Source organism: Terrapene carolina, unplaced genomic scaffold, assembly GCF_002925995.2.
Source record: "Terrapene carolina triunguis isolate 2854851 unplaced genomic scaffold, T_m_triunguis-2.0 Scaffold571, whole genome shotgun sequence".
NCBI lineage: Eukaryota > Metazoa > Chordata > Testudines > Emydidae > Terrapene > Terrapene triunguis.
The window spans coordinates 789,695-810,370 of NW_020664922.1; the positions used below are offsets into that span (position 1 = coordinate 789,695).

General features: G+C 47.1%; 1 protein-coding gene and 1 pseudogene across 1 annotated transcript; both read right to left on the minus strand.

The window, feature by feature from the left end:
* Positions 1-1,748: 1,748 nt before the first annotated feature.
* On the minus strand, positions 1,749-9,186 carry LOC112106341 (up-regulator of cell proliferation-like). The gene is made up of 3 exons (XM_029913296.1): positions 8,904-9,186; positions 6,924-7,055; positions 1,749-5,920 (listed from the first exon to the last, which is right to left on the minus strand). The coding sequence occupies exons 1-3, from the start codon at positions 9,184-9,186 to the stop codon at positions 1,749-1,751; spliced, it is 4,587 nt and encodes a 1,528-aa protein (XP_029769156.1).
* Positions 9,187-12,305: 3,119 nt separating this feature from the next.
* Positions 12,306-20,184, minus strand: LOC112106340 (annotated as a pseudogene).
* Between the last annotated feature and the right edge of the window lie 492 nt (positions 20,185-20,676).

The following is a 20,676-nucleotide window of genomic DNA, read 5'->3' on the forward strand; positions in this document are numbered from 1 at the left end:
GGACAATGCTCAAACCACTGAGCTATCCCTCCCCCCTTTGCCATCATGTCACAGGTCAGCTGCTTGTCCTCCCTTTCAAGGCCCTTCATGGCTAATCCCCACCCGACCTATCATCTTCCTTTCACTATAAAGGTCAGCTCAGGATGGAACCTGAGACCTAACCCTTCCCCCCCCGCCTTCCCCCCTGGAATTAGGCACCTAAGTACCTTTTGAGGATCTGGGCTTAAGGGCTTTGCTGAATCAGGACCAAACTGCACACAAAATAAATCATCCCCTTGGGTCTTTCTGCGTTTTAGTTTTTTAGATGCAAAATTATTCTGGTTTTACATGGGATTAAAAAAAAAATCAGTATTTTTTTTATTTTGTTGTAAGGAAGTATATACAGTTTCTTTAAAGGAATACAGACAGGATGGGGTTTACAGTCTAAAACCCGGTTTCCCATAATCAAAATAGAAACATAGATTACATATGGCTCTTGATTTGGCTGGCAAAGCATCGCTGAATCAGCACCATATTCCAGTGTGTTACAGGCCTGCTCCAAAGTCCAGCGATGTTCAAATGTCCATGCCTTTGGATCAGGCCCTATAAACACAACCACGTAGTACAAAGCCAGTCCACCACAGGCAAAGTATCTTGGCATATTCTGCTGCAAAAAACCACAATGGTCGATGGGATTCCCTATTCCATCCCTTGAGAGGGTGCTACATACTTTCCACTGCCCTGCTGAGCAGCTTTGGCCAGCCATAACTCCACATTGTCCTTGAGTAGCTGCAGCAGGGAGTCATTCTTACCTCTCCACCTGCTACTGTGGAAAAGCGGAATACCCTGTATTTCGTTGCATCATCAATTTACAAGTCCCCTTTACTGTAGTATCTGAGCCCCTCACAATTCTCCATGCATTTGTTCCCATATCCCCCCCAGTGAGGCAGAGCAGAGCTATTCTCTCCATTGTACAGATGGGGAAACTGAGGCACAGAGCGGCTAAGCGACTGTCCCAAGGTCACACAACAAGGCTGTGGCAGAGCAGAGAATTGAACCCGAGTCTTTCAAGTTAGCACCTTTACAACTGGGTCACCCTTTTTTATAATAGCTTTTAACGCTAACGCCCAGCTGAAGAGAGATTTTTCTCAATGTGTGAATTAAATATTTCAAGTTCTGCGGCACAGGGACCACCTTTTTATTCTATTTGTACAGCGCCTGGTACATCATGATTAGGGCTTCTAGGTGCTACAGCAATCCATATAAATAATAATAATAATTAAATATTTCTGTATTTAAAAAAGAAAACTGGGAAATCCAATTCTGTCATATGCAACCATAAAACTCCTCCCATAGGTAATAAGTGGGGTTTGACCCACAAACCTCCCATTTCCCAGCATGCACTTCTACCACTCAAGTTATGGGAGTAATTATTCCTAGAGCTTTCTTTTCAACATAAGATGTTGTCCAGACATTCTCCTCAACTGGTCAGTGTAATCCATTGTTTCCCAACCTTGACTAGCACCAGTGAGGGCTGGGTCACCAGTGAGGACTGAACCCAGGACTGCTGGATCTCAAAACCTGAGTCTATACTGCCTGAGGCAAAAGACTGGCTCCAGTAACTTAACGGCAGTAGCAGATTCATACATGTCTACATCTACTCCAACCACTAGAGGGGGACAATGAGCCAATGATTTAGAGTGAGGTAGACTCAGCAGCAGCATTCCAGATGCAAACTCTGCTGTGGAAGATTTAGTATATTTAATGTTTCATGGAAACACCTTAGGTTTCTTTTGTACAACCTGGAGCCAGTTTTGACCTGGCACTGAGATTGCCCCTTTAAAAGCTTCCTCTAAACTTTTCAGTGCCTGCTCTTGGGTTACATTACCCCAGTCCCCAGGCAGATCGGCTGGTTTAGTACCGTACTCTCTAGCAAACTGTTGGTTGAACTCCTTGAAAACAAACTTCCAATAGTTGGAAGTTTTGTAGCTGGAATCTGCTGGAGAACGACAGGGCAAGACACTGTTATCTTCACAAAAACAATGGCGGTAACCTATGTGGACGTGGGAATCCCTGATAAGCCATCCAGAATAGCACGGAGAATAGTCAAGTTTTGGACCATGTGCCAAACAGGGTAAGAAGACTCTCTTGGGTTTCATTAGCCCTTGAGGCCGGTGGACTGAGGCAAAATGAATTTTGTGATCGGTGCCTTCCGCTTCACAGGGGACCTTACAGAATGGACAGCACTTCCCACAGCCAAACACGTGCTTAAAGATCTCCTCCTGGGGCTTCAGAGACAGGATGGAGAACTTAGACTCAACATCCAAGTCTTTAAACTGGGATAAGATTGCTTGCTCAAGTGCAGGCAGAAAGACTTGAACAGCAGTGGGAAACTGGTTTGGATTTGTTGTGTTAATAAGCTGGATTCTGGCTAACCTGTCCCTGGATATTACAAGATCCCTTTGCAAATATTTGAAAAAGCTGCCTAAAAAGTCAGTCTGAGTCTTGGAGTTCTCCAGAGCATCCCTGATTTTCTTTATTACTGTGGACAGAAGCTCTCTCTCCAAATCTTCCACGCCCCTAGTCTCTTTGTAGTGATCTAACAGGTGTGTCCATATCCACGTTTTGGCAAACTCTTCGTAGTTATTAATATATTTCACATAGCCATCAAAGTTCATCTCCTCCAAGAGTCTGCTCAGCAACCAAAACTGGAAGAAGCTCCGATTGCCATATCCAGTCCCCTGTGCACTTTTGCGAAAATTGTCCACTATTTTTATACCAAGCATCCTATTAACATAATCCACCAGCGCAGGCCTCAGACACTCCTCACAGAATATCCTGATCCCCTTTGGAAAGGTGGAAAGGTTTCTTTTCCTGCAGTGTCCCAACAGCCCGTCCGCTTTCCCTTTCATTGTTTTCATGTTCACGGCTTGGATCTGATGGTTCAATCTCTCAGGGCTGCTTTGATTGTCAAGTGCTTCTTCACACTTTCTGAGCCAATACTGTCTGAGTTCCTTCGTCAAGCCATAGGTGCTCCTGATGAAATCTTCCCTGTACTGCCCTGTCAGAAGCACATTTGCAGCTCCGCTTCCAATGTATTTTTGCAAACAATCCAAGACCCTCCGTTCTTCTTGCCGCAGTTTCTGCCAAGTTTCACGGTTTAACCTGCTTAAAGCCACGTGGTCTACTTCAGCTTGAGGCTGATTCTGGATAAAAGTTTCTTGCTCAGACACCCAGAGATGCATCTCCTTGCGGAAATCCCATTCCCATTCAGAATACTTTGTAAACAGCTGGTTATACGTGTGAGCCACAAAGCTATTTCTCAAGCTGAAGGTAGAATTTGAATGTTTGATAGCATTCCACAAGCTCCTTACCCATTCACTAAACTGGGGGATGTCCTTAAGGGGTCTATTAGCTGAGTATCGTCTCATGAATTCAAAAAGGTATTTCTTTAGCTCAAACACACTCTCACTGTATCCTGTGTTCACTGGAGCCATGGGAGGGACTCCATGCCACAAGCCAGGGATGTACCAATTGTATTTCTCTGCATCATTATATATAATACCAGGAAATTTCGTTTTCCTGATTCCTTTTTCTGTACAAGCTGCGGCAATGGTCATTTCATCCAGCAGCTCCAGGAGCTGATACCTGTCTCCCGTGTTTTGTTCATGTGCGGACACATCACTGACGTTCTGATGCACAAACTGGCAGTTTGGATGTTGCCTGATTTTCTTCATTTTCAGAAGTGTATCTAGCGTAATTTGCAGAACACCCTTCATGTCAGTGGCGTTCTCCATGGCCATGTTAATGATGGTTATGTCACTCAGTCCAATCACCAGTGTGGCCAGCTCAATGTCACGTTGATAACTGTCCTCCAGCTTGGCCAGTTCGGGGGCTTTCAAGCCTTCTGTGTCTATCGCCAGGAGGAAATCACAGCCCAGCTCCTGCCGAAAGTTCTCTGCCACTTTAATGACTGACATGAAGGCTCCTTGTGTACGTCGGCCACTGCTCACTGCAAACTGCAGGCCGAACATGGTGTTGAGGAGGGTGGATTTCCCAGTGCTCTGCCCTCCCAGCACCGTTAGAACCAGCATTCTGGACCTTCCCCCCAGCTTGGCATGGAGCTGGGTCAGAACATCTGTCACCCACTGCAGTGGGATGTTGGATACATCTCCGTCGATCAGTTCTAGAGGAAACCCTTCCAGCATCAGGTCAGCTGCTATGCCTGGAAGATGGATGAGTTGCCTTTGGGTTTTTAGCTTTTTTCCTTCCTTCACCATTGCACATTCAGCTTCATAAAACTGCCCCAACCCACGCATGAAATGCTCAACCCCTAAGGAACTGGAGGAAATTGGTTCATGCAGTTTTGCTCTATGTTGGGGATCATCTCCTCTAACATGACGTTTCTCCTTATAGTCAGCCTGCAGGCTGGAGAGATTGCCCTGAGCAATATGACCCAGATGGTATTTCATCCATTTTAGGAAGTAGTGTGTTTCCACTTGAGAGAGTTTTCCTAGCCCAGTAATAAACTTGACCATCCCATCAGTAAGCTCACATTTATCCTGCCGGGTATATAAGTCCAACCATTCGTCTCTTTGCTGAGATGCGTGGAGCCCAGTGGCGGCGTCCCCTTGCCGTTGCATTCGGAACAGCTCTTTCTCCGCCTTGGCCAACTTTTTGCACAGATCCCCTGGGAGTCTCAACATTTCCCTCTTGTACTTTCCCACGTCCTTTATTTCTGCTGTGATTCCTGCCACCCGTTTGCTCGCACTTTGGCATTCCTCACAGTCCTCATCCACCCGGATACCTAATTCTCGTGCTGTCGCAGCCGTGTCTGCTACGGAGGCTCTCTTGAGAGAGGACTCCATGAGGCTTCCAATGGTGAACTGCAGCTTCTCCACAAACTGAGCATGATTTAGGGTGTTCTCTCTCATCAGCACACTTAGTTTGTCTAGTTTCAGCACCGACTCTAATTTATAAAGGAATTGCAGGGTCTCCTCGGGTTTCTCAATCTTGCAGTTAAAGATGAAGTAGTATTTAGTGGCTGATCCCTGCAGAGATGATAAGAGCGTGTATTGTCTCTCGTTGATACTCTCAGTAACAATGAACACTGCTGAGGAGACCTCTGTTAAAAAGCTGAACTGCAGCCAGTGGGACTCAATGTCTCCACGCAGGTTTGTAACCGCAACGGGCTCTGGGAAAAGATCTGAATTCTCCTTCCCAGCAGGGAAATACCAGGAACTCTCGACCAGCCCATCTGCTATTTTCCGAGGGACATTCCCAGACTCCATGTCCCGATGGATGAAGAAATCGTGATGCTGCTGGGAGGGGCTGAGAACCTCATTGAGGAGTTTGGACTTGGAGAAGCCGCAGCTCCCCATCCGCACAAAGGAAATGGTTGGCATTGCTGTGAGCACCAGGCTCTCCTCTCTGAACCCTCTGCTGTCTGCCAGGGAGTGGGGCCTCCACTTCCTCACAATGTCTCTCATGGCCCACAGCAGTAGGGTGCACTTGGGGGTGTCGAGGGCAGGTAGCAGCAGAGGGAGGGCAAATTGGCATATGGACATTTTGGACAGGATCTCCTGCTGTAGGAAACTGTCTGAGCAAAGCAGAACAGCACAGAGAACATCGAGGGGGTGCAGAGAATTGCTACTGTCCATGTTATTCAGAGAAAGATTATTGTAATCAACATGTGCTTTCTGCACCTCATTGGACTCTTGATCATCAGATGCCCCATGCACAGGCCTTGTGCTTCTGGCCGTCCCATTCAGAGCCATGACTTTCCTCAGGAAATGCCATGGTAAATCCCCTAAGGTGATAAGAGCCCAGGTCTTTATGCTCTCTGGGCTGATCTCTTGGAGATCCCTCAGTCTTAGCTGCCTGCTTCTGTATTGCTCCAAGTTCAACTTCTCCAGAACTCTCTGTGTGGCTCGTCTTCTCTCTGCAGAAAAAAATAAGAACATGACATTTACCCATGTCCAGCTTCCTCCAACTTTTACTGTGCCCGTTTCCAGATGTCCAGCCCCACAAGTTTAATTCTGACCCCCTACACCTTCACACTACCCATCCCCAACCTTAACTCTGCCTCTTTACCCATGTCCATCCGCCTCTAGCCTTAACTCTGCCCTGTCACCCTTGTCTATCATCCCCCAAAATTAAGTGTTCCCCTTTTCACAATGCCTCATCATCTTGCTTTCAGCTACAAGTCACAGGCTCTTCTTCCCTGCCACCCGTGACATAATGCCTTAAACATTGCAGTCACCCCGTACTCTCTGGCTGACTGCCAGAAGCTGGGATTGGACAACAGGGGATGGATCACTCAATGATTGCCCCGTTCTGTTCATTCCCTCTGAAGCATCTGGTATTGGCCAGTGTTGGAAGACAGGATACTGGGCTAGATGGACCATTGGCCTGACCCAGTATGGCCGTTCTTATGTTTTTGCTGGATCCCAGACTGCCCCCCTCACTCCCATGTTAGGACCAGAGGCCATACCCTCTGTCTTATACTTCTCCATATAAGGATATGCGTCTCTCCCACCCCCTCCTGATCACCTCCTTACTATTGGCTGGATAGCCCATTCTACCTCAATTTACCCTCCCACAACTGGTCAGAGTCCCCACCTCCATGCACAGACCAGATGGATGCTCTTCCCATCTCGTTCATGGTATGTAGGCACTGAGTCTCTCTCGCTACCAGCCCCATACACCCCCATGCACCTCGGATCCCTCAGCACCTGCCATATGCAGGTAGGGTGAATGCAGGTTACTTCATTGTACAGCTAAATAGCAGGCTATTGCAATTCATGTGTACATCACAGGAGTCTTGAATGTCCTTCATGTGGCAGCTAATGGGGCTCTCCCCTGGGAGTGGAGTATAGAGGACGCAGTTACGTTTCTTTCCTGGACTGCATCCCTTGCAGAGACGAGTTTGTAAATGCAAATACCTTGGGAAATGTCTCTCTCCTCTGGTTCTGGGTGTCTCTGAGTCTCTGATTCCTGCTCTGGGTTAAAATCACCTTTCTCCCCCAGCTCTAGGTCTTGTGGCGTGTCTGAGTTCTGCTTCCGTCTTAAAAGATCTAGCAAGGAAAACAAGAGGAAGCACAAATGAATGGCTCTCAGTCACTGACCCCCTCCAGCTCGGGCATCTCGAACTCCTGCCTCAGTGTGCAAACAGGAACAATCTGCAAACAAGGAGAGATTGGTTTAAAGTGCTCAGTCTGGGGCAGTCGGAAATGAGCTGGTTGTGGGTCTCTCTATATAAATGTTTGGGGTGTGTTTCTTAGCATAAATGGGGCATTTCTGGGGTTGTTTTTTTTAAAAAAAGAATAAAGCACACAGTACAATATTTTTTAAAATTTGATCTTAGAAATGGAGATTTTGGGTATCTCTGTGTGCATGGTCAGAGTCTGTGCATGTGTGTATGTGGAGTCAGTGTGTATGAATGCAGTCAGTGTATGGGTGTAAAGTGAGAGTCTGTGTGTGTGTGTGTTTTTGTGCGTGTGCAGGCAATGTGTGTACATGCAATCAGTGTATGTATATGCAGTCAGTGTTTGTGTGCAGTCGTGTGTATGTGCAATATGTGTACATGTGATCAGTGCACACTTGTGTGTGTACATTGCAATCAGTGTGTATACATTCAATCATGTGCGTATGTGTTCAATCAGTGTGTGTGTATGTGTGTGTGCACGTGCAGTCAATGTGTGAATGCAGTCAGTATATCTGCAGTGAATGTGCGGGTTAGTGTGTGTGGTCTGTGTGGGTGTGCCTACTCAGTGTGGGTGTACATAGTCGGTGTAGTTGTACATAGTTCATGTAACTAGGCATGCACATGTGTGTGTGTGTGTGTGTGCAGACTATGTGAAAAACATATTAAAAGGAAACCACCACCTGTGAAATCTAGTCAGTTTCAGAAAATGAGTGGGAAATGGTTTCAGACTCTGTCTCAGCATTGTGCTAGGTGCTGTTAAGACAAACTCCCTACCTCTGCCTCCCCCCCACCCCCTACCTGAGATCAAGATTCCCTCACTCACCCCCGTCCTGCTGCTGCCCCCCCCCATTCCCTCTGATGAGTACAGGGCACCTCACTGCCTCTCGGCTGTTGGCCCTTCATTATCAGTTTGTACCAATTTTCACACACACACACAAAAAAAAACAGATAAAATTCCCAGGAAATTTAAAACAAAATAAAAGCAAGAAAATGAGGGGCCTCGGCAATATTATATGTGCCGGTTTTGGGGGTGCCTGCAAATGAACTCCGTGTGCAAAACGTAGCAGTGGGATGGCTAACTGCCTGATCTGTGGGTGCAATATTTTTGATCCTGGTGAAATATGTCAAGGCTGAGGCCTAACTGACAATTTTGACTTAGAGAGACAAGGCGGGTGAGGTCATACCTTTTATTGGACTCACCTCTGTTGGTGAGAGAGACAAGCTTTCGAGCCGCACAGAGCTCTTCGTCAGGTATGACCTCCTCACCCGCCTTGTCTCTCTAATATCCTGAGACCACCATGGCTACAACTACACTGCACGCAGTTTAGGCTGACACGTTTCACATTCTGGACTCTGGAGTGGCGCTGCCAGTTGGTCAATCCCAACAGAAGCGTCCTTCGGTGCCTTACCACAAAGGGCACATAGTCCACCCTCACGTGACATGCCCAGGTTGTGAGCTGTCTGCAGAGCTCAGTTATTGCTGGGAGCTAAGGCCAAAGATCTGAAGGCATCAGTGATCCTGGCCTTTCACGTGCTTCCAGCTAGGGACGGTTTCTAGTTGGGCTCAGGCACCTAGGTAACAGGAAGCAGCAGCTGATCACAGAAAGGGAAGAATCACCAGAGAGAGAACAGATTTGTGAGTCCACCGAGTCTCTCCCCACCTCAGTCACTTGCAGGAGGGGCAGGTCGGAATTGCTCTCTCTGGCTTATGCCTTACCAGCTGAAATAGCCTCGGTGAGTCTCTCTGCTAGTGCTCTGTGCTTGATTTCTCTCAGCACCTGCACAGCCACCTCCACCCCGTAGCGCTCCCCATAGTGACTGATCAGCAGGTCGGTAACATCCACCGGATCCCCTTTCTCCAGCCGGCCCCAGGGAATGGCTTGGTATCCCTTCTCCAGCTGCATCCTTTTCAACTTGTGCTTGAATCTCTTGAGATCATCCTCCCCCAGGTCATCCAGGGTCTCTAGCAGCAAGGAGTTGCTGCTGCCTGTCTTCTCCATACCACCCCCTCAGACAGGACCCAAAGCAAACTGCTGGGCCATCACCGAGAAAGAGAGAACCAGGAAGCAGCTTCTGCCTCCGCGGACCAAAATTGAAACTAAAACCCTGCTGAGTTCAGCAGAGCCCTCCCATTGCACTTCCTGTCACAGTTCCCCGAAGGACACTATACACTATACAGGGCTAAGCATGTCACTTACCATTCCAACTGCAAATCCTCCAGGCAACCACTAAATAGCTCTGCCCGTCTGATTTTAAGGAAGGAAATGCAAGCTGTGAAATCAAGCACTCCCCAAAGGTGACTATTCCCAGGCAAGGCCTAGGAGTTCTGTTCTATATCTGGGACTTGGGAGGCCTGGTTCAATGCCCTGTGTGACCTTGGCCAAGTCACTTACTTAGACCCATGAGCGTTCGGCACCTGCATTCCGACTCCTAGATTCCAAGGCCAGAAGGGACCATTCTGAGCATGATCTCCTGTGATCTGACCTCTGTGTCACACAGGACAGGGAATTTCCCCAAATAACTCCGAGATGTTTTAGAAAAACATCCCATCACTGGAAATTGTCAGTGATGGAGCATCCACCACAACCCTTGGTAAATTGCTCCAGTGGCTAATTCCCCCCACTATTAAAAATGTTCAACTTATTTCTAGTCTGAATTGGTCTAGCTTCAACTTCCAGCCGTTGGATCATGTCAGACCTTTGTCTGCCAGACTGAAGAGCCCAAAACTAAATATTTGTTTTCCTTGAAGACACTTATAAGCTGTAATCAAGTTACCCCTTAATTTCTTTGTTAAACTAAGGCTGTGTCTACACTACGGACCTTACAGTGGCACAGCTGTACCACCGCTGTAAAGTCTCCCATGTAGCCGCTCTGTGCCGACAGGAGAGAGCTCTCCTGCTGGCCTAATTAAACCACTCCGAACGAGTGGCGGTAGCTATGTCGGCGGGAGAGCATCTCCCACCGACATCGCGCTGTTCACACCAGCGCTTTTGTCGGTGAAATTTTTGTTGGTCGGAGTGTGGTTTTTTACCACACCACGGACCGACAAAAGTTTTACCAACAAAAGTTCTAGTGCAGACAAAGCCTTGATAGATTGAGCTCTTTGAATCTGTCACTCTAAGGCAGGTTTTCCAATACTTAAATCATTCTCGTGGCTCTTCTCTGAACCCTCTCCACGTTATCAACATCCTTCTTGAACTGTGGGCAGCAGAACTGGACATGGGATTCCAGCAGCGGTAGCACCAGTGCCAAACACAGAGGATCTCCTGTTGTAGGAAACTGTTTGAGCAAAGCAGAACGGCACAGAGAACATCGAGGGGGTGCAGAGAAACTCTGGCTTCTGTGTCTCTATGCCAAGATATCCTGTGTTAGTCACTAATTCCTGTATCATCCGAAGCCCAGATCAAATGGCTTGTACTTCTGGCCCCCCCATTCAAAGCCATGGCTTTTCTCAGGAATTGCCAAGGAAGAGTGCCTAGCGTCCGAATGGGCCAGTCCTTTGCACTTTCTGGGTGAATTTCCAGGACATCGCTCTGCCTGAGCAGTTTGCTTCTGTGAAACTCTTAGCTCTGACAGGACTTTCTGAAATTGTCTTCTCACCTCTGTAGAAAGATGTGAAAATGGGCCCAAGTTTTCAGAGCTGAAGAAATTCTGTTTGAGGCACAAAACTTGTTGATTTTATTTTTCTTTGGGGGCAAATATGTATGTTGATGTTGGGTCAATAATGTGAAGGAGTGGGACACATTACATGTGCTTTTCCCCCAAAATGCCTATAGTTCCAACCCTTCAGTGAGCTCTGTGCAGACAGGGGGCGGCATTATATTGGCTGCAGTACGTACCCTTAGTAAGGGCCTTGTGTATAAAGGGGAGTTCATTTGCACTCATTCTTTGCACACCAACTAGTGCATATTATTAGACAATCTGCAAGGATTGTGTACATTTTGTTAATTTGTGTCCTTTCCGCCAAATTGTAAAACAAAACAAATCAACTAGCCAAACCAAACCAAAACCGCCCCCACTTTTTTGTTGACATTTGCAAAATGAAACTTTTTGTTTTTTTCAGTTTGAAAAGACTTTTCAGTTCAAAATGTCCTTTAACTAAGCAATAAGTACTGAACTGCTCAGAAGCGACAGGGAAGAGCCACTTAGAGATGTCTACAAATAAATGAAAAGAAGTAAAAGACAACATCCTATCAGTGTGAGAGGGAGCAGAGGGGAACTGCCATGTGTCGGAGACTCTGTCTTCAACTGTTTCTCTTTATTCCTCCAATTGTTCCTTTTGCAAACATTTTGCTGCAAAGTACACAGCATGCAAAATAAATCCTTATCCATCAAATTCACTTAACAATCTAAAAGTATAATGTTAATTTAAGAGCCTGTCTGCTGCTTCCCAGACATGACAGTAGAACAAAGCATATAGCATGGGCCAGACCATAAGAGGGACCTGCAATGAATTCCACTTTCTATTGCATGCACAGACAGTTGCTAGCCACAAGATACCTGGGTTGTGCAGGTCTTGATCTATTCTCCAGCTATTCTCCATTGTCCCTGGATTAACTGCTCACTGGATTTCACCTTTGCTCCAGCAGTCTCGAGAAAATGTAAGAGGATGCCATTTTCTGGGACCCTGCCTAGGAATTCAGAGCTAACCCTGCTGAATCAGAGGTTAGAACTCTGCATAGAGATGCAGTTGTTTGTGCTGACTCACCCTTGTGTCAGACCAGGTGAATTCTATCAGCCCTGAGCAGGGGGTACCGAAAGTTTCTGAATGTCTCAATGAGACAGAATAAAACTAGGGGAAAGAACATAAGAGATTTTGTAGGGAAGGCCATAGGCACAGCTAAGCTCAGCAGAAATGTTTGGTTTAGGATTGTTTTCGCTGGTAGGAGTTAGTAAGAAAGGCAAGTTACAGGTAGAGAGCAAGTTTCAACAACCAAAGAGAAACCCACCTGAATACAAGGATGTTTTTTCAGTGTAACTAATGTGGTTAGTCATTAAACACATACTCAGAATGTTTATTTAGGGTATTTCAATCACCTTTAATTGTAGCATAAATTGATGGGAGATTGGAATTGTATTGAAAAAAAAAATCGGTTTCCTTATTAATTTTCCTTAGGAATCATGAATTGTATTTGTTTCTCCATAGGCAGTCCTTACGGGGGCTGCTCAGTGAAGAGTTCCTTATAAGTTTAAACAAATACTTCTTTAGTTCACATACGCTCTCACTGTATCCTATATTCACTGGTGCCATGGGGGGGACTCCATGCCATAGCCCAGGGATGTACCAGTTTTATTTCTGTGGATCATAGTCCATGATGTCAGAAATTTTAGTTTCCCTGCATTGTTTTTCCATCCTTCCTGCAGCTTTGGTAATTTCATTTAGCTGCCCCAGGAGACGGTTCATATCCCTAGTGTTTTGTTCATGTGCAGACACATCTTTGATGTTCTGATGCACAAATTGGCAGTAAGGTTTGTGCCTGACTTCCCTCATTCTGAGAAATGTGTGGACCACAATTTGCAGAATATGTTGCATTTCAGTGGCGTTCGACATGGCCATGTTAACAATCGTTATGTCACTCAGTCCAATCACCAGTGTGGCCAGCTCATTGTCATGTTCATAGCTATCCTCCAGCTTGGCCAGTTCAGGGGCTTTCAGGCCTTCTGTGTCTATCACCAGGATGAAATCACAGCCCAGTTCCTGCCGAAAGTTCTCTGCCACTTTAATGAGTGACATGAAGGCTCCTCGCGTACATCGGCCACTGCTCACTGCAAACTGCAGGCCAAACATGGTGTTGAGGAGGGTGGATTTCCCAGTGCTCTGCCCTCCCAGCACCGTTAAAACCAGCATTCTGGACCTTCCCCCCAGCTTGGTATGGAGCTGAGTCAGAACATCTGTCACCCACTGCAGTGGGATGTTGGATACATCTCCATCGATCAGCTCCATGGGAAACCCTTCCACTATCAGGTCAGCAGCTATATCCGGGACATGGATGAATCGCCTCTGCCAATTTGCTTTTATTCCTTCTTTGACCTTTGTGCATTCTGTCTCATAAAACTGCCCCAATTCACGCATGAAATGCTCCACCCGTAAGGAGCTGGCAGAGAATAATTCCTCTAGTTCTGATAAACTTTTAGGGTCATTGCCTCCAGTTTTATATTCCTCTTTATATTTATTTTCCATTAGAGAGAGTTTTTTATTCCCCCTACTAATGTTCTCCAGATTAAATCTCATCCATTTTAGGAAGCTGTGGACTTCCACTTTCGAACGTTTTTCTATTCCAGTAATAAATTTCATGGTACCGACACTGATATCACATTGATTCCATTGTGCTTGTAACTCTAACACTTTCTCACGCAGATGAGATTCCTGTGTCTCCGTGGATGCCTCCCTATTCATTCTGCACAGCTTCTTTTCTAATTTAACCCACGTTTTCCAAATGTCCCCTTGCAGTCTCAGCATTTCCCTCTTATACTTTGCCACATCTTATATTTTTGCAGTGATTTCTGTAGCCCAGTTGCTTGTGCTCTGACATTGTTCATAATCTTCATCTACCTGGATTCCTAGTTTACGTGCCGTCACAGCCATGGCTGCAGTACTGATACTCTTGTTAGCAGACATCGTTAGGATGCCTATGGTGGACTGAAGCTTCTTTATGAGCTGCACATTAGTTCTGGTGTTCACATTCTCCAGCACATGGGATTTATCCGGTGTTAAGACAGGAGCCAACTTCGCAAGTTCTTCAAGTGACTCACTGTGTTTGTCCGCCAGGGCACTGAGGATGAAGTAGTATTTAGTGGCTGATCCCTGCAGAGATGATAAGAGCGTGTATTATCTCTCGTTGATGCTCTCAGTAACTATCAACACTGCTGAGGAGACCTCTGTTAAAAAGCTGAACTGCAGCTGGTGCGACTCAATGTCTCCACGCAGGTTTGTAACTGCGATGGGCTCTGGGAAAAGATCTGAATTTTCCCTCCCACCAGGGAAATACCAGGAAATCTCAACCAGCCCATCTGCGATTTCCCGAGGGACATTCCCAGACTCCATGTCCCGATGGATGAAGAAATCGTGGTGCTGCTGGGAGGGGCTAAGAACCTCATTGAGGAGTTTGGACTTGGAGAAGCTGCAGCTCCCCAGCCGCACAAAGGAAATGGTTGGCATTGCTGTGAGCACCAGGCTCTCCTCTCTGAACCCTCTGCTGTCTGCCAGGGAGTGCGGCCTCCACTTCCTCACAATGTCCCTCATGGCCCACAGCATTAGGGTGCACTTGGGGGTGTCGAGGGCAGGTAGCAGCAGAGGGAGGGCAAACTGGCACATGGACATTCTGGACAGGATCTCCTGCTGCAGGAAACTGTCTGAGCAAAGGAGCACGGCACAGAGAACATCGAGGGGGTGCAGAGAATCAGTAGTGTCAGTGTCACTACATTGGAAAATATTGTCCCCACTATCCAGCTCCTCCTCATCCTCACTGATTCCTTCATCTGGTGCCTGATGCCCAAGACTTGTGTTTCTGACCATCCCACTCAGAGCCATGAGCTTCCTCAGGAAATGCCCCGGTAAATCCCCTAATGTGTGAGGAGCCCAGATCGCTACACTCTCTGCGCTGATTTCCTGCAGATTGCTTAGCCTGAACTTCCTGCTTCTGTGCCGCTCCAGGTTTAGCCTGGACAGGATGTCATGAAATGCTCTTCTTTCTGCAGGAAGGGAGTAAAACAGAAGTAGAGATTTCAGGGTTGATGCCATCTCAGAATCAAATTCGCAGCCTTTTTTTACTATGTAATTTTTTTCTTTGAGATTGGGGCAGTATTGCAGAACCATAGACATTTATGACAGCAAAGATGCATAGTCTAGTATTTCTCTGAACCTCAGCCCTTCCCCTAGCCAAGCAGAATTGTTCCCTCCTAGTCTTAACTTCATTGACATCAGCGGGGTCATTCTGGATTTACACTGGGGTCACTGAGACCCGAATCCAGCCCTACTTCCACTGACATGAGTGTGGTTGGTCTGGATTTTTGTAGTGGGATCACCAGGATCAGAATCTGGCCCTGACTCCACTGATTCCAGTGGAGTTGCTCCAGATGTACAGCAGGAAGCATGTACCATAGAGGAGAATGAAGGCACGAGGTATCTGAACTACAACTCCCATGAAGGTCTGCATCACCTTAGTCAGATGCAGTTTAATGTCAAACTGGCTCAATGCAAAACAATTTGCCATTTAAGAATGGAAATTTGTTTAGAATTTTTCATTTAATGAAAAAATGCAATATTTTTACTTTTCATACTGATTTGGAACAAAAAAAGAATGTCAAAATATTGGGATTTCTCATGGAATGGAATGTGTAATTTTCTACCATATCTGTCCCTTAGCTCCATAATTTATGAGCACTTAATATTGTTATTTATATTTAAAAAATAGTTAACATTCCAGCTTTAAGTACAACACAAATTCAGCTATCATCTCTACGCTTACGACTCACAGATCTACTTCTCTACTCCAGACCTGTCTCCTGTAGAAACTAAAATCCAGGCCTCTCTCTCTGTCCCCACCTTGTGGATGTCTAGTCATCAGCTCAAGCTCAACATGGCTAAAACAGAGCTCTCAATCTCTCCTCTTCCCTCCCTGCTAGCATTCTCAATCACTGTGGACAACACCACCACTCACTCAGGCCTGTCACCTGACACCATCCTGCCTGTCACTCAGGTCTGTAACCTGGCTGTCATCTTGCAGACCTCTTTCTAGGTCCTCGTATCCTGGCTATGTCTAAGTCTTGCTGATTCTTTCTGCAGAACATCTCTAAAATACAGCCTTTTCTATCATCCACTGTAATACTCTGTATTCCAAAGCAACACCCTGGCTATTCACGTCTGTCATATAACCTGTCATATAATGATGAGATGTTTTGTATAAAGGATGCCTTGTGAGGTATCATTTTAAAAGTCTTGATCTGTCAAGTATTAATATCCTGTTGGATTGTATGTGCTAGCATTATATGTGAGGTTATGAAGTTTTGCTCTGTGTGTGTTACTGAAATATGTTGTGAGTTGGAAACACCCACAAACAGCCTTTCAGGCACAACAATGGAGAAGCCAGACACTGATGATGACCCTTTAAGGGAAATACACAAGGACTACATCAGGAATTGTATACAATGAAGCCCTCTCAAAGTGAGCACATACACAATGGAGACTTTTTGACTCATGTCATAGCAAAAGACATTTCCAGCGAGCTATAAAAGGGGGAAGTGACATCATCACTTGTCCTCACTCTCCCCACAACTCAACACCTGGAAACACGTCTAGAGAACACAGACTGAACTGGGGAGGTAGTCCCGCCTGTGTATGGAAGATCTGTGATCTGCTTGTATTGTCTATCAGGGTGAGAACTCTGGGGTCCTAGGCTAGGGAGCTGGAGGGAGTTGGCTGAAGCCTCTCTATTGTTGGTTCATGTATGACTGGTGAAAGCATTCATGTAACTCAACTGGGTGTGTCCCTGCCTGTGGATGACTGTGTGAGTGCAGGACCTGGACGGGTTTGCAGGTTGTCACAGCATACAGTGTGAGATGGAGCCAGGTTGGTAAGACAGAGGGCTCAGCAGTACCCCAGTTCCAGGTTACACCCCGAGGAACCCGTCACACCCACACAACTAAAAGTGTCATCCAGGGTCTCATCATCTCAAGTCTTGATGTCTGCAGCATACTTCTCTCTGATCCCGACAAATGAAATCTTGCTTTTCTTGTATCCATTCAGACCACTGCTGGTCATTTTGACCATGTCACCTCCATTTGGCTTCCCCTTCTCCATCACATCAAAGATAAGTTACCTGTCTTCATTTTCAAGGCCCTTCGCAGCCAATCCCCACCCAACCTATCATCTCTCATTTGATATCAAGTTATTGAATCCTAGCCCCTCTTATTCTATGATGCCAGTCTCCGTCACCCACTTGTTAAATTTTCAAACAAGTATCTTCTTGCTTTCTCCTACGCTGCCGTTCATGCTTGGGAGAAGCTCTCTGTAAACACCTGCAAAAATAACTTGAAAACCCTCCTCAAGACTCTCCTTTGCTGTGATGCCAACAAAAAACTTGACAGTGGCTAGGCAGCTGGTGCACTGAGAACACTGCCCATCATGCTGACCAATATTATCTCATTGTTTCCTTTTACTCCCCCCGTCAATCTGTCTGTCTCCATGTGCTGTCGCTTGTCTTATACTTAGTTCATAAGCTCTTTGGGACAGGGACTGTCTTTTTGTTCAGTGCTATGGTAATACAAATAAATAAATAAATAAATAATAATAGTAGGAATTACCTTGGGAAAATTCTGTTTCTGGGTCTTGCCCAACGGCTGATTCCTCACACCGATTTGAACCATGTTTTTCCCCTGGCTCTGAGTCGCTCTTAAAGTCTCCGATTCCTGCCCTGGATTTATAGACCCTAACAAAAGAAACAAGATGAGGCACAAATGATCAGCGCTGAATAATCCTCTTTTTCTAATGACACAGGGATCTGTCTGTCTAGTAATCAGTTGATGTGTGTCCGGTGTTTTGAACATGCAAAGGGAGTAAAATAGGTAGAGGGCCAGCTCCCACTGAAATTCAACGCAGTTTGGATGCCTAACTCGCCTTGGGAACCTTTGTTAATTCCAGTCTATATAAATTATAGCATAACCCAGCTGAACAGAAATGGCTCACTGCCGCCATCTAGTGACTAAACCAAACGTAGTGTTTGAGACTCCTACTATCGTTGCGTTTTACTAGGTTTGCTCTTTTAGCTCAGGCAGTAGAGGCTTATGCTGTTAGAGCCAGAGGTTATGGCAGGGGTGGCCAACCTGAGCCTGAGAAGGAGCCAGAATTTACCAATGTACATTGCCAAAGAGCCACAGTAATACGTCAGCAGCCCCCCATCAGCTCCCCCACCCCACTCCCAGCGCCTCCCACCCACTTTCAGACCTGCCAATCAGCGCCTCCCCCTCCCTCCCCGATCAGCTGTTTCGTGGCGTGCAGGAGGCTCTGGGAGATGGGGGAGGAGCGAAGGCATGGCAGGCTCAGGGGAGGGGGCGGGAAGGGGTAGAGTGGGGGCAGGGCCTGTGGCAGAGCCAGGGGATGAGCAGTGAGCACCCCCCAGCACACTGGAAAGTTGGCGCCTGTAGCTCCAGCCCCAGAGTCAGTGCCTATACATGGAGCCACATATTAACTTCAGAAGAGCCGCATGTGGCTCCGGAGCTGCAGGTTGGCCATCCCTGGGTTATAGGTTCAATAACCTTGACTGATGATTCATCTAGGGATATCATGTTCCACTATGTAATATTGTCTCTCTCCCTGTTTCTAATACTAATAATTATACCTAGTTCTCATCTAATGCTTTTTATCAGTACATCTCAAAGTGTCTCATAAAGGAGATCAGTATCATCACCCCCATTTTATAGATGTGGAAACTGAGGCACAAGGTGGTGAAGTGACTTGTCCAAAGTTACCTAGCAGCCCAAGCTGGGCATACTGAACAGGTATAATTTGCACAAAGAAGAAAGATCACTTCTTAATAAAACCTGCCAACCTGCTAGCTGGGGAGGGGGAGAGACTTCAGGAGCAAATTGCTTATGTATCAAGCAGATAGAACTGCCTTGCTCGAATTGATCAACTTTGGCTAGTGTTGGGTTACAGATCACTTTAGTACTGAATGGAGGGGTAGTGAAATGTCGTTATCAACGTTGTTGTCTTTATTGTATGAGTAAAGGGGAGCAGAACTGTGCTCAGCCTGTCCTGATTGAGGGGTCACCCTCAGCTGAAAGGAACTCACTAAGCCAGGGGCTCAAATGCCAGACCCCTGTGAGAGTAAAAGGGGTGGGGGCAGGTGTCCCAGACAGGAGGTGTGGTCTCTGCCCAAGGGTCCCCCAGTCTGGCTTAACCTGTTCCTCCCCCCTGTTCAATGATAGAGCTAGATAGGCTCTATTAGGAGTTTTTGTTTTGTTAAGTGTTCACTAGAGCTGAAATCACTGCGGGGGGGCAGCATTTCTGCCCAGCCTGATCTTCAGGTTCCCCCACTAAGAGCTGATAATCACTAAGAGTTGGGAGGCAGATGACAGCAGAAGGTGACTGGCGAGCAGGCAGCCAGCAGGAGCGGCGAGCAGGTGACCGGTGAGCAGGTGGCCAGAAGGGCAGCTGGTGGGCCGGCCAGCGGAGTGGAAAGGAATGGCGTGTTCAGAGCAAGTGTTCAGATTGCGGAGCAAGCAAGGTGCCTTCTTCCTCGGGTGGGAGGTGAACTCACACAGATGAACCTCTGAATCCTGGGGCCTCACTGACCAAGGACAACTACAGTGAGTGGGGTATGGTGAGGGACCAGAGAGGGGCACAGAAAAGGAACTTTTGGTTGTAAAACTCAAGAACTTGAGGTGGAAGGCACTGCCCCACGCACTCTGGGGTGTGTGTCCTGCTCACAGTTTTATGATTATGAATCCTGCTTGCAGCATTTTCCCTAATTAGTTGGGTGACTTCCATCCATTCATTAAAAATTTCTCTTCTACACTCACACTTTGTGCTTGCTAGTGGAGAAGTATTGCAGATAGAGGCTGAGGTTGGTGTCAAGCAGAGCTCATGCACACAAATACTAGAGAGCAGATGCTGAACAGGGGTTGGGGAGAGAGGAAACAGATTTCTTAACCCACCCAGTCTCATCCACCCCCCCTGCCCGCAAACTCCTGCATCAGGGACAGGCTGGTCTCTCCCTGGCTCGTTCCTTACCAGCTCTGCTGAGTCTCTCTGCCAGCTGTCTCTGCCTGATGTCTCTCAGCACCTTCACAGCCACCTCCACTCCGTAGCGCTCCCCGTAGTGACTGATCAGCAGGTCGGTAACATCCACGGGATCCCCCTTCTCCAGCTGACCCCAGGGGATGGCTTGGTATCCCTCCTCCAGCCGGGTCACTCGCAGCTTGTGCTTGAACCTCTTGAGATCATCCTTCCTCAGATCATCCAAGGTTTCCAGCAGAAGGTCTCTCCCTGTCCCCTCCATGCCACCCCCCTCGGATGGGACCCTGGAGAAAGAGCTAGGCCATTACATTGAGACAGTCAGGAAGTGGCTTCTCTATCTGCAGCCAGGAAGCAGGGCCTGGGGAACAGAAGTGAAACTAACATGCCCGGCCAATATCAGCTCCCAGCAAACCCCGCCCTGGTACACCCCTCCCAAACACCCAGCTGCCCCAGCATGAATCCCTTCAGTCCTACTCGTTTGGCAGCTTTGGCTCGGGGACAGGGAGAGAAGTCAGACTGGCACCCAGTGTACAAGTAAAAGTCGTGGTCCAATCAGAGAGCTGCAGCCCTGGAGACGTCACTCAGCTCCCAGTGGGGGGGAAGGAGGGGCTGTTTGGGATGGGGTCAATGGGAGAGGGGTGGGGTGGAAGGGAGGGAGATTGGGTGAGTTGGGGAGGGGTGGAGGAAGTTTGGGGGATCAGTCACAGGTTACAGATGTGGGTGAGGGGAGGGGGAGTTTGAGGGGAGCTGGTTG

Bases quoted from the DNA above. Each gene is read 5' to 3' on its own strand.
- LOC112106341 (XM_029913296.1), bottom strand. From the start codon at position 9,186: ATGGAGAAGACAGGCAGCAGCAACTCCTTGCTGCTAGAGACCCTGGAT. The intron at 7,056-8,903 runs GTAAGGCATAAG...TTTCCTTGCTAG, and splicing joins CACCGAGGCTATTTCAGCTG to ATCTTTTAAGACGGAAGCAG. The intron at 5,921-6,923 runs GTATTTGCATTT...TTTTTTCTGCAG, and splicing joins GGAGAGAGACATTTCCCAAG to AGAGAAGACGAGCCACACAG.